This window comes from Haliotis rufescens, unplaced genomic scaffold (genome assembly GCF_023055435.1).
Source record: "Haliotis rufescens isolate VD_foot unplaced genomic scaffold, xgHalRufe1.0.p SCAF_10, whole genome shotgun sequence".
In the NCBI taxonomy this organism is placed as follows: domain Eukaryota; kingdom Metazoa; phylum Mollusca; class Gastropoda; order Lepetellida; family Haliotidae; genus Haliotis; species Haliotis rufescens.
In genome coordinates, this window is record NW_025963780.1 from 5,177,564 (window position 1) to 5,193,778 (window position 16,215).

Genomic DNA, 16,215 nt, shown 5'->3' on the forward strand with positions numbered 1-16,215 from the left:
GATCCCCACAGAGTAATGTCCAGAGACCCATGGTGAAGATTTGAACACTGGTTGTCTTCGGGAACTGTGTCTCCCTTATACTCAAACTCTTGACTTGATCCATCCCCGGATCTTCACGGGTCGTCAACAAGGACCAATCCAAAAGACCCGTGAAGATTCCGGGGTAGAATAGGTCTTCAGCAACCCATACTTGCCGTAAAAGGTGACTATGCTTGTCGTAAAAGGCGACTAACGGGATCGGATGGTCAGGCTCGCTGACTTGGTTGATGCATGTCATCGATCCCAATTGCGTGGACCGATGCTCTTGATATTAATCACTGGATTGTCTGGTCCAGACTCGATTATTTCACAGACCGCCGTCATATAGCTGGAATATTGCTGAGTGCGGCGTTAAACAACCAACCAACCAATGATCCATCCCCGGTGATATATGCTTTGTAGACCATTGTGACGTCAAAATCAGTTGACGCCACTATTCCCTGTCACTGGTTTGCTGCAATTAGTATATTCACGATATGGTTAGTATTGTTTATAAACTGAAAAGGTTGAAAGAATGGTATATTAGGGTGATAAATAGAATCGGCAAGCCTGGTTCATGTGAGATTCTCTGTCTGTTATGATCTATACCCTAGACCCAATTGCCACCATAGCGCTTCGTTCAGGAAGTGACGTCATCATCTCGGTATCTCCTTAAATAAACCTCGGACAGAATTACTCTCGCTCGTGCGTGTAATATGAGTACTGGTAGACGGCCATTTTTAACATCGCTTTTAACATTTTATAATCTGTTATCTTTATTAAAAAAATGTTTGACAACTCACATTAATATTTTATATTGTGATAAGTCCCGAGTTCAGCGCGTGCCACGTTATGTTTGTTGTTATTCTTTTTCTTCGATATAAAAAAATATCAACTAGCTGTTCTTCCCGAATCACTTTTGTTCTCAATACAAATTTAAAATTCCTACCTTCCTCTTCTCTTTTGCGAAAAAAGTGCGCGTGAAACAGTTAATAATTTTATACAGCCTTGTGATTAAGAGCCTGGACCAGTTTGCCAACATATGTAGCTGCGTTTTAACAGTGACGTCACCATCACACTGTCTCTTATTGCTAACTATGCACCAATTTCCTCTGTGTGGGGGTAACTTAAATTTTAGGCCGCTTTTAACACTATTCCGGGGCGGTCGGGTAGCCTAGTGGTTAAAGCGTTCGCTCGTCACGCCGAAGACCCGGGTTCTATTCCCGACATGGGTACAATGTGTGAAGCCCATTTCTTGTGTCCCCCGCCGTGATATTGCTAGAATATTGCTAAAAGCAGCGTAAAACCATATTCACTCACTCACTTTAACACTATTCCACATATATATATAACATTTTGGCCAATGGCTGTGAGACATCATGGTTTTCAAAGGAACTGTCAACAAGAGGTTTGTTTGGTTGGTTGTTGTTTTACGCCGCACTCAGCAATAGTCCAGCTATAGGATGGCGGTCTGTAAATAATCGAGTCTGCACCAGACAATCCAGTGATTGATATCATGAGCATTGATCCACGATCTACACAACTGGGATACGATGGCATACATCAACCAAGTCGGCGAGACTGACCACCCGATCCCGTTAGTCGCCTTTTACGACAAGCATAGTCGCCTTTTACGGCAAGCATGGGCTGCTGAAGACCTATTCTACCCCGGATCTTCACGGGTCGTCAACAAGAGGACCAATTCTAATGACATAGTGTCATTGGTTTTCAGCATATCCGTCGTTGCTTTGTGTTGCACCCCTTTATCTAGCATCGTATCATATCAGCGACTATGTTTGTTTGTTTGTTTGTTTGTTTGTTCCTGCTTAACGCAACATTCCAGCTATATGACGGCGGTCTGTAAATAATCGAGTCTGGACCAGACAATCCAGTGATTGATACTGATATCATGACCATCGATGCACGCAAATATGATACGATGATATGATATAGATAGGGTTTGTTGAACGACTAGGGTGTGTATTGGATGACTAGTGTGTATTGGATGACGAGGGTGTGTATTGGATGACTAGTGTGTATTGGATGACGAGGGTGTGTATTGGATGACTAGTGTGTGTATTGGATGGCTAGTGTGTGTATTGGATGACTAGTGTGTGTATTGGGTGACTAGAGTGTATTGGGTGCCTAGGGTGTGAATTGGATGACTAGTGTGTGTATTGGGTGACTAGAGTGTATTGGGTGCCTAGGGTGTGAATCGGATGCCTAGGGTGTGTATTGGGTGACTAGGGTGTGTATTGAATGACTAGGGTGTGTATTGGGTGCCTAGAGTGTGTACTGGGTGCCTAGAGTGTGACTAGGGTGTGTATTGGTGGACTTGGGAGTGTATTGGCTGACTAGGGTGTGTACTAGATGACTAGTGTGTATTGGGTGACTACGGTGTATATTGGGTGCCTAGAGTGTATTGGGTACCTAGGGTGTGAATTGGATGCCTAGGGTGTGTATTGTGTGACTAGGGTGTGTATTGAATGACTAGGATGTGTATTGGGTGACTAGAGTGTGTATTGGATGACTAGGGTGTGTATTGGGTGACTAGGGTGTGTATTTGGGTGACTAGGGTGTGTATTGGGTGAATAGAGTGTGTATTGGATGACTAGGGTGTGTGTTGATTGACTAGGGTGTGTATTGATTGACTAGGGTGTGTATTGATTGACTAGGGTGTGTATTGATTGACTAGGGTGTGTATTGGGTGACTAGGGTGCACATTGGTTGTCTAGAGTGTGTATTGGGTGACTAGGGTGTGTATTGATTGACTAGGGTGTGTATTGGGTGACTAGGGTGTATACTAGATGATTAGTGTGTATTGGGTGACTACGGTGTATATTGGGTGCCTAGAGTGTGTTTTGGTTGTCTAAAGTGTGTATTTGGATGACTAGGGTGTGTATTGGATGAGAAGAGTGTGTATTGGGAGACTAGGGTGTGTATTGGATAATTAGGCTGTCTATTGGGTGATTATGGTGTGTTTGGGTGGACTAGGTTTGTATTGGCCTGGTTTGGTTAGCTAGGGTGGGTATTTGTTGGCTAGGGCGAGGTTTGGTTTGCAAGTGTAGGTATTTGTTGATTAGGGCTTGGTTTGGTTAGCTAGAGAGGGTATTCGGTAACTTAGACGGGTATTTGTTGGCTAGGGCTTGGTTTGGTTAGCTGGGGAAGGTATTTGTTGACCAGGGCATGGTTTAGTTAACTAGGGTGGGTATTTGTTGCCTAGGGCGTGGTTTGGTTTGCTAGGGTAGGTATTTGTTGGTTAGGGCTTGGTTTGGTTAGCTGGAGCAGGTATTTGTTGACTAGGGTGGGTATGTGTTGACTAGAGCGTGGTGTGGTTAGCTGGAGCGGGTATTTGTTCACGAGGGTGGGTATGTGTTGACTAGAGCGTGGTGTGGTTAGCTAGAGCGGGTATTTGTTGACGAGGGTGGGTATGTGTTGACTAGAGCGTGGTGTGGTTAGCTAGAGCGGGTATTTGTTGACTAGGGTGGGTATGTGTTGACTAGAGCGTGGTGTGGTTAGCTAGAGCGGGTATTTGTTGACGAGGGTGGGTATGTGTTGACTAGGGCGTGGTTTGGTTACCTAGAGCGGGTATTTGTTGACGAGGGTGGGTATGTGTTGACTAGAGCGTGGTTTGATTACCTAGAGGTGAGGTGAGGTGAAATGGGGTTAACGTCGCGTCCAAGATTATTGCACTTATATAGCGACGTGCATGTACGTGTGTGTGTTTGTGTGGCTGCTTGTACTAGTCCGGACTGATGCCGATTTATAGTGCTAGCACACTGAGATACCATGCCGCAGTTTAACATGAATACCCCACTCAGACACAGTATACTGACTCCGAGCCGACCAGTCCTTGTTTTAGCCCCTTTATGCCGAGCGCAAGACAGGGTAACAACAAGTACCATCTTTTAACGTCTTTTGGTATGACGCGGTCGGGGATCGAACCCCGGACCTTCCACTCTCCGGGCGGACGCTCTACCACTAGACCACCGAGGCGGTCTTGATTACCTAGAGCAGGTATTTGTTGGCGAGGGTGGGTATGTGTTGACTAGAGCGTGGTTTGGTTACCTAGAGCGGGTATTTGTTGACTAGGGTGGGTATGTGTTGACTAGAGCGTGGTTTGGTTAGCTAGAGCGGGTATTTGTTGACGAGGGTGGGTTTGTGTTGACTAGGGCATGGTTTGGTTACCTAGAGCGGGTATTTGTTGACGAGGGTGGGTTTGTGTTGACTAGGGCGTGGTTTGGTTACCTAGAGCGGGTATTTGTTGACTAGGGTGGGTATGTGTTGACTTGAGCGTGGTTTGGTTACCTAGAGCGGGTATTTGTTGACTAGGGTGGGTATGTGTTGACTAGAGCGTGGTTTGGTTACCTAGAGCGGGTATTTGTTGACTAGGGTGGGTATGTGTTGACTAGAGCGTGGTTTGGTTAGCTAGAGCGGGTATTTGTTGACGAGGGTGGGTTTGTGTTGACTAGGGCATGGTTTGGTTACCTAGAGCGGGTATTTGTTGACGAGGGTGGGCTTGTGTTGACTAGGGCGTGGTTTGGTTACCTAGAGCGGGTATTTGTTGACTAGGGTGGGTTTGTGTTGACTAGGGCGTGGTTTGGTTAGATAGGGTAGGTAGTCGTTGACCAGGGCGTGGTTTGGGTGAACAAGAGAAGGTACTCTTGATGAATAGAGCGTGTCTCGGTTAGCTGGGGTGAGTATTTGATAACTAGGCAGTGGTTTGGTTAGTCAGAACAAAAGTTAGAAGAAATGTCTAACCGACTAACTAACAATACACGAAATAGAGGTTATGGGTGCGGTTGTTTTCTACACTTCAACATTCTTACAACAAATCAGAATTTATGAGTATCATATTCATGGTATTTTGCGTTTGCATGATTGCGTTTACTCATTTTATCTTGGCCAAGAATAAATTAATTAATCAATATAGAAATCTGATTATGGGTTAACAGTGTTCAATGCCGTCCATGAAGTACGTACCCTTGTTGCTGAGGAGGGGGCACGGGTGGCCCGGTCGTCTAAGGCGCCGCGATTCGCTGTGCAGAGTTGCGTCCCTTGGACACGCCAGATACCTATGATTGTGGGTTCGAATCCTGGTTCGCCCCGATTATGTTTCTAGGTTTGTCAGCACCATACCTGTGCTCGTGGATTTCACCGAAGTGGTAAACGTCTGAGACCTGCATCACTTCGGGCTTTCCTCCCACATTAAGCTGACACGCCGCGATATAACTGGAATACTGTTAAAAGCGGCGTAAAACCCACCTCACTCGCTGTTCCTGAGGAATGTTTAAAACAAATTCAATATACATCGGCAGAACCTTAACATACGTGTTCAGTGTGATATTTATCAAAGATCATCTATTGTGGATAGTTGATGTAATACGTACGCAATTTCAAGAACACATTTCAAAATATCGGGTAAAAGTATCAATATTGATAACGGCAACGTCTACAGCTTGCGTCATATGTCAATAAAACACGTGGAAGCGTTTATTTTTAGTATCTTAGTCGCAAAGCTGGCTTGCAGTCAGCAAGGAAAACAAGCGTCATTTCTATAATAAACAAAATTACTATATCTAACGCACAAAAATAGACAAATCTCCAATTGCATCGCCGATAAGAAATCGTTATGAATCCGATGTTATTGACAACTGTCAGTTGCTTCCTCGATATACGCGTACAGGAACGGGGGGCGCAGGGAATCTATGTGCTACTCAGTCGTCTTATAGCGAGGGGAATTGACATCATCTCAGAAAAATCGATACTCGCATGCCAGTAAGGGCGTAGATATCTTCTCACGTTGCTAGGTGAGGTTTTGGCCGAGATTTCCGTGGTAACGACACAATGCGATCCATGTTTCTCGAACAACTGGTGATTATCAGCTAATGGTTTTAGCCAGAAAGGATTCCTAAATATTTAGAGAGCAAACATTTATATGTATTTGTAAAATTAGTAATCAAAGCGTTTTGAATCAAATCGACTTTTCATAAAGAAGATGAAAATAAAAACATGTTTATCGCCTATGCATTGAAATGACAATTATTATGACATAATATTGATTATTACATTTTAGGGGATGTTTATGTATGTTTTATTTGTAGAGGTTTGGAATATCTAAAGTATCGTTTTCCCAATACGCGTATTGTTGACCTTACCCCATCACTATTTTCAGATAATGTCAAAATCTTGTTTTTTTTTGTAAATCACGGATAATAACTATAAAAATACGGTATTCCTATCTGATAATTATGACAAACTGTCAGCGTCAATATGGGGATTTTAGCGTGAACTGCTCATAGCGCTCTTCCAGCATCTGCCCATTACTGACAACCGCCACCACTATTTACCGTTATGACGGCAGCAGCCACTGTATCAAGAACTGGCGTTACAACGAGGCATCTAGGGAAGTAAACATTAGCGTCAGCATCCACCTACACATAGCTTTCCTCCCTACGTGCCTCGCTCTGGCACCGCGGCATCGAGGCTACAGGATAATTTTCATAAAACTTGATAATAAGGTATCTGCCTATCGCTTAACGGTGCGTCAGCATAGGGAGGGCGATTGATCAGCGCTTTGTCGTAATGGCGGACAGAGGTATTTTGGTTTGAGAAATAGGGATGGTTTGAGCTGGAACCTGGGACACGGGAGCGTGAGGAGAGGTACAGAGAGAAGAGATCCCCCGGAGAAGACAGAGCTAAACAGGGCCGCCTCAATGCTACTCAGGACCCAAATGGCGGGTCTGGAATTCTATGATGCGGTGCTTAATAATGAGCTTCAACAACTGAAGCGTTTGGCTACTCAGTACAAAATCGATCTAAGCGCCAAGTTCGTGGAGGTAAGGAAAAAGAATCACTCTGATTTATGCCCAATACATTTGGCTGCGTACAGGGGCTACACTTACATGTTACAATATCTCATAGAGTCTAAATGCGACGTGAACCAGACGACGACGACATTGCGACGGACAGCGCTCCATTTCTCAGTACTACAACACAAGATGGCGTGCATGCTACTTTTAATCTCAGCTGGAGCCAAAATTGATGCCAAGGACACGTTTGGAAACTCGCCGTGTCATTACGCTGCCGACGACGGGTACTGCCAAATCCTCGACGTGCTCCTACGTCGTAGTGTCGACGTAAATAGTCAGGACATCACCTCCAAAACACCCCTGATGAAGGCGGTAAGAAATAATAAGACCGACGCAGTGTTAAGACTGTTGCGTGCAAGCGCCGACCTCAACCTTACGGACCGGAACTCGGACATGGCTCTTCACTATGCGGCAAGAAACGGGTGTGTTGACATTATTGACCTGTTGGTGGCTGGGGGTAGTCTCATCGATGTCCAGAACTATTGGGGGCGGACGCCTCTCATGGAAGCCGTCTGTTACAACCACAAAGACGCCATATCTCGCCTAATCATCGCAAACTGTGATTTGAACCGACGGGAATTCAAAACAGGCGACACCGCTCTCCACATAGCCATCAAGAGGAACTACACCGCCGTGGTGGAGCTGTTGCTGGCGGCAGGAAGTCGGCACGACATCTTCAACCACCAAGGAGAGACAGCCGCGTATGAAGCTGTTGTGAGTAACAAGCTGGAGGTAATCCGTCTAATGCTTATGTACAACTGTGACCTTGACGTACCCGCCAAATACTTTTCCAATGGTGTGTATAAGTCCATATTTCACTTAGCAGCAGAGAAAAGCCAGTTAGAAATATGTCGTCTGCTCGCCTCCCTGGGCCACGTAGATTACGGAGCACGGGTTCACTTTTACACAAGCTACGTTCCCTCCAGACTGTGTGAACAGGATGAGGTTCTGCACGTGCTGCGCGCGCAGATGGGCTCAGTGGTGTCTTTGCAGCAGTTGTGCAGGAAATCAATTCGGAAATGTTCAGGAAGAAACATCGCAGAAAAGGTGGATTCTTTGCCCATGCCAAGAGCACTCAAGGACTATGTGATGATGAAAGAAGTACGAGAAAGGTCAGAGCACGGAGCAAGCTTCTGTTGAGAAAGGCAAGACTTGAATCCGGTACCGTGACCTGTCGTCGCCCGCTGCACGAGACGCCTGACCTTGACCATGGACTGTCAACTTCCGGTCCAAGTAGAGTGTGATATTGCCCACTGGTTATAGTGTGAATGTGGTCAGTATCTGTGCAGGTCAAGGTGACATGACATGGCATATAGTTCAAGGTCAGACCCATTGCAAGAGTGTTCATTATAATATTCACATTTATTGAAAACGGGTACCATTTGCCATACTGATTTAAATAGATAGTTTTACCACTTGGATGATCTCAGGCAGCCTTGGTTGTAAGGGTGAAGGTCAAGGTCATTTCACCATGAGTTGCACAGGTTGTGGGTATCCCTTCTGTTGTCGTTTAGTGATCTGAGGTGAAATGCCGAATTAACGTTGGAAGAGTTTTTTAGTCACCCCGTATTTTTGTGTGTAGCTCTAATAGAAGGGGGTATGAGAACCCAGTCATGTTGAATTCAGTTCTTGCATACGTTTTGCATAAGGGTTTGGGCGAAAAGTGGTAATATTGCCTGAGATCTTTGAAAACATGTTGTGAAGGTGAATATGAGATATTGTGTGGATAATATTGCCACTGATGGTAATATTAGTTGTATATAACATGGATGACAAGGGGTGAAATGTATGAGAGTTGAGGTATGGAAACCGTTGCCCTTGGGTAATATTGCCTGGATAGTTGATGTACAGCGTGAAGATAGTGGGGTATACGTGATGGTGCACATGAATATTACTGCCGAAGGTAATATGCCAATTATGTTCAATAATAGTATTGATTGATATGTTGGAGATGATATGAGTGATATGTTGATGGCAAGGATAAGTTTGAGGCGATATAGATGATATGTAAATAGCAAAGGTATGAAGACGATGGAATGAGTATGTTGGAGCTGATATGGTTCATATGTTGTCTACATGGATGATATGTCAATTGATGATGGTATGGGATATATGATAGAGGTGATATAGATGATATGCTTGTGATGATATGATTGATGCTATTCATGCCAGCTGATTAAACATTTTTAAATATCCCGAGGGAGGAGACTGAGGGAATGTCATTTTGAGTGTTGGAACTTTCATATTAACGAGATGTTTTATGGTTAGAATGGCACATGTAAATGTAATAGTAGATGTTATGTGTGGACGGCATGGTTAATGTTGCTCTTATATGCATCAAAGAGGAATTTCAGGTACATAGGAACCCGTTAATCTGGACGGTTTAGTCCAGGTAAAATCCCCCGGATTAAGTCATGACCCTATAAACGTATCACAGGTATGGATCGATATACCCCTTCTGTGTGTATATATATAGAGAGAGAGAGAGAGGATGGGAGAGACAGGGAGAAAGGGGAGAGAGAGAGTGGTAGGGTGTTTCGGACTAACAGGGTTTCACTGTAACCACATTAGTTAGAGACCGACCCTGATAATCCGGTTACTCGCTTTCCGAACACCCTACACCTACAATGCTACATGATTCGTTAATCCGGACAAAACATAAGGTATATACCGTCCGGATTAACAAGGTTTCACTGCAACCACTGACAGCGTGAGTTTCTGTTACTTAAACGTATATATATTATGAAATATGAAGGAACTATTTCCTATATGTACGGACATGAAGAGATGTGGATGTGGTATATGTGTAATGTGCCAGAGAATTGTCCAGTGGATCTACTTTTTGTGAGAAGGTGATTGTGTAACTGATTACTGGACTGATAATAACTGAATGTTGTTCAGATCGTAATATCAACAGGGCAAGATGATATTACGTTTATATTTAACAGGCTCGTATGTGGGTAATACATTATAGGTAGATATGTTGATATTGTCAGGCATATTTATATGAGTGTTGGTGTAACCCTACACTCCTCACTATAACGCCAACGCTGAGTGGAGAATTTGTCCCGGAGGTGTCTATTTTAAGTGAACTGGACATACATTTGAGCCATGAACGCACGAACTTGCTAAATGGTCGTTATGGTTCTAACATTAACTGGAATTCAGGAATTGAAAAAAATGGTATTATCTTGGTTGGTTGGTTTGTTGTTTTACGCCGCACTCAGCAATATTCTGGCTATATGACGGCGGTCTGTAAATAATCGAGTCTGGACCAGACAATCCAGTGATTGATATCATGAACATCGATCCACGCAATGGGGAACGATGACATGGTCAACCAAATCAGCGCGCCTGACCACCCGATCCCGTTCGTCGCCTCTTACGACATCAGTCTTAATGAAAAGGACGGGGGAAAATCAACTACTTATATCTAGCTAATGGTGAGGTTCCAAGATTGATCGAAAGTATTTCTTGTTAGCACAGCTATTTTTCTGGTGAGTGCTCGGACATTTGAAAAAATAATGTTTTCAAAAAGATGTTTTTTTCGATTCACTGATTATTTACCTTGAACTCCTTTCCTCCCAAACTACATCATAACCTTGCCTATCCGAACTAAACGTGTGGAATATAGAATCGTTTATGAGTTTGAAAGACAGGAATGCAGTATAAACAGTGTCCGTATACAAAGGGTTTATCCGTAAGCTATGATCCCCTTCAATATAGTCGTTGTAGTAGGCTAAGTGTGTTCTGCGGAAAAGGAGAAAGCGATTAGACCATGTCCGTATTAAGGAGGTTGTGTTGAACTCAAGTCTTAATTGAAGAATTAATAGGCAGGATTTTGTTTTACAAACTACTTTTTCTTACGAATGTAGCGTTAAAAATAGAAGAGGTGAAACGTGAGTACAACAGCTAGATATTGATTAATTCAGATTGATTCAATGTAACGCTTACATCGGGATACCTACTGTTTCAATGTAACGCTTAGATTGGTATAACGACTGTTTCAATGCAACGGTGACATCTGATACATAGATGGAGTTAATGTAACGCTTACATTGGTATGCAGATTTATTCAATGTAACGCGTACATTGATATACAGGTTGATTCAATGTAACGTTTAACTGGAGTACAGATTGTTTCAATGTAACGCATACATTGGTATACAAATCGATTCAATGTAACGTGTACATTGGTATACAGATTGATTCGCTGGACATCACGCGTTCATTAGTGTAAAGATTGTTTCAATGTAACGCTCACTTTAGTATACAAATCGATTCAATGTAACGCGTACATTGGTATACAGATTTGATCAATGTAACGCGTACATTGGTATACAGATTCAGATGTATAGCAGACACGTCATCGTGGCCACTATAACGCCACGCTGTACAAAACGACTAGTCTTATTCTAGCAATATTTGCATAATTTGGTTTAGTGATCTATAATTACATGCATGAACAGCATTTAACATGCAAAGCAAGTATGTTCATAGTGTGTAGTTTACAATGAAACACAATGTAAATATAGGCATCAACAGGCCATGTTATCCGCTCAGCTGTGGCGTTATAGTGAGGGCTGTCGATGTATCAAATAACACACCCTGAACCGTAACATCAAATAAGTGTATGTTACAGAGAAATCCGGGTACAAACTCCATGGAACCCCGAAAATCAGTTCGCTATATCCAAACAAAAAACATTACCATTCCTTAGCCTTTTGAATTTGTTAAGCTAAGTCGATTCTCTGTTATGCATGACTTCGTGACATCCGGGGTTGACTAATACATATTCATATAGTTAATCAGCGGAAGTATATAGCGTATTCTATACACATATTTTAACGTTGATGTATATGATAGTCGTATAGATATATCAAATGTCGCACGATGATCATAAAGCCAGATTGTTTTTTTAAATGGTCTAAAAATTCAGATTGGCAGGTCGAAATCTTTTTTAAATTAAAAAAATAAATAATCCAATTTCAAATATATCTATTATTCCTTCAAAATGATAGGTAGGTATGGAAAAGAGTGAAGGGAGGAATGGGTTAAGAAATAACAACAATCGTCTCGGCTTGATAGGCTGTTTAATACAATAAAGACATTTTTAACATTTAACTTATTTCTCTTCGGCGGAATATAAAAACACCGCTTTTCATCAATTTTTGTTATCACATTAAATTTTGTTTGAGTCGGAGGATTCGTAACCCAAGTTTAAAAAAAGTCTGGCCTATCGTAGGACTGATCTATGGTACACAGATGGGAAATGAAGGGAATACGCCAGTAACTATAAATCCTTGGGGCCATACATTCGAGTAATCCGTTCTTCGAGAACAACGGAATTCCGATATAAGACCATGTAAAGTTATACGGGGACCATGACGTTACCTCGTTTTAGACGATGGTTCGAGATAAAGGATTTCGAGTTAACAATATTTTATTGGTAGTTTGTAGAAAGGAACGATAATGTTCGTTCTATTATGTTCACGCAGCATTCCAATAATTTGCAAGAACAATTTATCTTGTCTTTTTAGCATTTGAAAAAGAGGGCGATACTAAGAAAGAAACTGGTTCATATGTGGTTCAGGATATTTCTGATAAAAATATGCTGTTTTGCAGAATCATGTAATGTTAAAGTTTTATTACATAGATTTCAATTGCATTCCTAACGGTTGAAGTGACATGTTTGAATTAGGATAGTGTGGTATTTTTAGTTGACAATCACATCTGCAACTGACCGATATATACTCTTCTGTGATTGAAAAATACATTGTTACTTTATTAAATCATTGTGGACTATAATTATTGTTAAATTGTTTGAATATCAAGTTGTGCTGAATTACATGTAAGACTGTTAAATTATACCACCCTTCTCTAGGCAGAGTTGCGTCCCTTAGGTCGTGCCAGAAACCTTTGATTGGGGTTCGGATCTCGGTTCGCCGTTATTGTTTCTAGGTTTGTCAGTGCTCGTTGGTTGTACTAAAGTGGTAGACCTGCAACGGTTAGGACTCTCTATCCATATTTATCTGACACTCCCTGAAATAGCGTTGTTAAAAAAGTGTTGTTATACATCAGCAATGAATCAAAACACCAGTGGGGTACCTCAGGGCAATTGTGGGCGGTCGGGTAGCCTTGTGGTCAAAGCGTTCGCTCGTCACGCCGAAGGTCCGAGATCGATTACCCACAAGGGTACAATGTGTGAAGCCCATTTCTGGTATCCCCCGCCCTGATATTGCTGCATTATTGCTAAAAGCGGCGTAAAACCATACTCACTCACTCATGGCCATTATAGAAACTCTTGTTCATCTCTTTTCAGTTGTGATTAATACCTCAGACTCATTCGCAATAGCCATCGCCCAAATCGCCCATATCTCCAACGGAATTTCCCTCGCTCGTGTCAGTAATTTGATTGGCTATTTTTTGGCGCGCAATTCGAATCACGCTCAAAACGAATTTACGGCAGCGAATGGGTCCAGGGTATTTATTAAAATAAAAAGGTGGTATAATACCCTGCATTATCGAGGATGCCTCGAGGCACGTTCAATCGATTTTATTCTCGACCCCGATTCCTCGGAGCAAGAGTGTACCAAGTTCTGGGCGTCGTTGAAGGGGCAACGAGTAGTTTTGAGACCGAATTTGGTTTGCAAAGATAAGGCTTGAAAACTTTCACAGCAATACTTGGATTGAAATCAGCAGAAGCGTTTCCCATCTTACCAATGTTGCTTCCGTAACAAAGTCCGGATAAAATGGCAGTCTACATTTTGGATTCCTGATTAAAAATCGTTTTTCCTCTACCTACTCACGTACCATGTATTCCATACAATGTAATATATTAGTCGGTTTACAAAACAATGGCCTTAAATTCAGTGAAGGTGGTCGAAAAATATCTTCTTCTTTTTCCAAGTTCCAGCGTAGTACTCTACGTCTTATTCAACATTTTTTTACTATCAGCGGTGATACAATCTCATCGGTCTTTTTCATTTCCCCTAATTGTCTAATTGTCACTTAAAGTCTTTTTTCGAATTTCAGGTCTTTTATGTCGATCGGTCTCGTAAACCAGCTAAACAAATATATGGCCTTGGCGTATATATTTACCCTATTTATGCAGAAACCAGGTCTCAATATTCAACATGGCACTGATTACAAAATCCAACACTAGCCTTAGGGCACCAGACCGGGGGCACATAGTTCCCCCTTAAATTACTCTTATAATACATACTACCCAGCATATGATAAGGGCACGGCTTGCGTGAGCTTGGTTAACGCCGCTTTGAACAGTATTTCAGTTCTGTGTTACATGTTTGGTGCTGACAGACTTAGGATATTAATTAGGGGAATCTGAGATCCAAACCAGAAGATCCGGACACCACTAAGGGACGCAACTCTGCACAGCGATTGTTGTGGCCCCAAGATAAATGGAGATATTTCCGAGTATTTACATTTTGGTGTATGTGGAACAATATGAACACCCCAATCAATAGTTGAGTAGTACACAAGATATCAAACTTCTGTCCTATAGATATATATTTTTGATCTATGATGATGAATTTTGAGGTTAACCTTTTTAAGCCGCTGCTTTGTTATCGTTTCATATGATTATTTCTCAATGTTTATTGTGTCTGCGGCGACAGGATGGATCTGTGATATTATATAGTGTGGTTACTTCAGTAAAAATCGTTGTTAGTTTATTTGTTGAATGTATTATGTGGGAGACGATATGGAGCTTATAAGAAAGAAATCATAATATATAAGCTCGAAATTACCGTATTTCCTCTATTAAGAACAGGTCTCTATTAAGGGCCAGGTCAAGGCGTAAGGTTTCTCAAAAAGGGAGCGGGACCTCTTATAAGGGTCAGGTATTGGGGTAAAGTTTTGAAAGAAGTACAGGGTCGGTTGCTACAGCTAATGATTATCCCCCATTGCATTGAAAACCATACCGTTTTAAATACTTAGCCGTCCTTCTTTTCGCTTCCAAAAGGTTTTTTTCTGAAAGGGGAATCTGGACACTTATTTGCCGGATCCAACATAGAAATGAAGTGAGGACCCGCGCTCTTAATCGAGGAAATACGGCAACTATGATTTTCTTCTGTACATTACACACGCATAGGAAACGAAACCAAAGTTGATGAAAACCCGAATGTTTGCAGTGGTGAGATTCATACGAAGCGTATGCCCATCGGGGAACAGTGACCGTACTCTGCTTTAAATTGAGATTTCTGGAACCAAAAGAATCAGACCAGCAAATCCTCGATCAGAGGATTTGCTGGAAAAGGTATGACCCTTTACAAGCTTATTCAAATGATTATGTGTGAATGCAAATCCGGGGATTTATTTTCAGAACCTGGTTGAATGTACGTGAGTCTTTCTGTATGTGCACTCAGGGTGATCTAGAGAAAAACGAGTCGTTGTCATGAGAAAATATCTTTATGATTTAGTTGTTTTAAAATAAATCGATTTAACATTATGGTGTTTTCTTTGTCTGTGTAATTTTGTTGTTTGTTTGTTTGTTTGTTGTTTAACGCCGCACTCAGCAATATTCCAGCCATGTGACAGCGGCCTGTAAATTACCAAGTCTGGATCAGAAAACCAGTCATCGATATCATGAGCAGGGTCCCAGTCCGTCGGGGTACAATGTCAAGCAATGAACTAAGTCACCGACCTTGACAACATGATTCATTTAATCGCATCGGACAGAACAGGTTGCTGAGGCCTGTTCGAACCCGGATTCCCCATGGCAACAAGTAATGTGTAGCACAACTGTCGAAAGAATCACTCTTCAAGAATTCTGCATTCCGGACAGTGAGAGAATGTTGTGTAACGCCGCAATCAGAAATATTACCACGGCCTGTAAGTAATCAAGTTTGGACAAGGGGAACCAGTGATTGAAAGCATTAGCATAACACGCAATCAACCCACTCTGAACACGATCGGCCATTATCGGCTGAAAATATACTTTTTGCGGTAACCGAAAGGGATGAGGTTTGCCGACTTGCAATCAACCAAATGACACTCGGGTCGTCTGTGAAAACAGCACCTCGGCCATCACTGGCAGGGATCCATAGTGGAACTCGTTCCTGCACGTGACTATCACATGACACGTGACAACATGGCGCCTGACTTGATTGGTTGGTTTGTTAATGTAAATAATCGAGTCTGGACCAGACAATCCAGTGATTAATATCTTGAGCATCGATCCACGCAATTGGGATCGATGACATGCATCAACCAAGTCAGCGAGTCTGAAGACCCGATCCCGTTAGTCGCCTCTTACGACAAGCATAGTCGCCTTTTACGGCAAGAATGGGTTGCTGAAGACCTA

At 42.4% G+C, this 16,215-nt stretch overlaps 1 protein-coding gene across 1 annotated transcript; it reads left to right on the forward strand.

The window, feature by feature from the left end:
- The first annotated feature begins 5,284 nt into the window (after positions 1-5,284).
- Positions 5,285-15,360, forward strand: LOC124148045 (ankyrin repeat, PH and SEC7 domain containing protein secG-like). Its single transcript, XM_046518977.2, has one exon. It carries the CDS (start codon positions 6,735-6,737, stop codon positions 8,028-8,030), a length of 1,296 nt encoding a protein of 431 aa, XP_046374933.1. The 5' UTR covers positions 5,285-6,734; the 3' UTR covers positions 8,031-15,360.
- Positions 15,361-16,215: the final 855 nt, after the last annotated feature.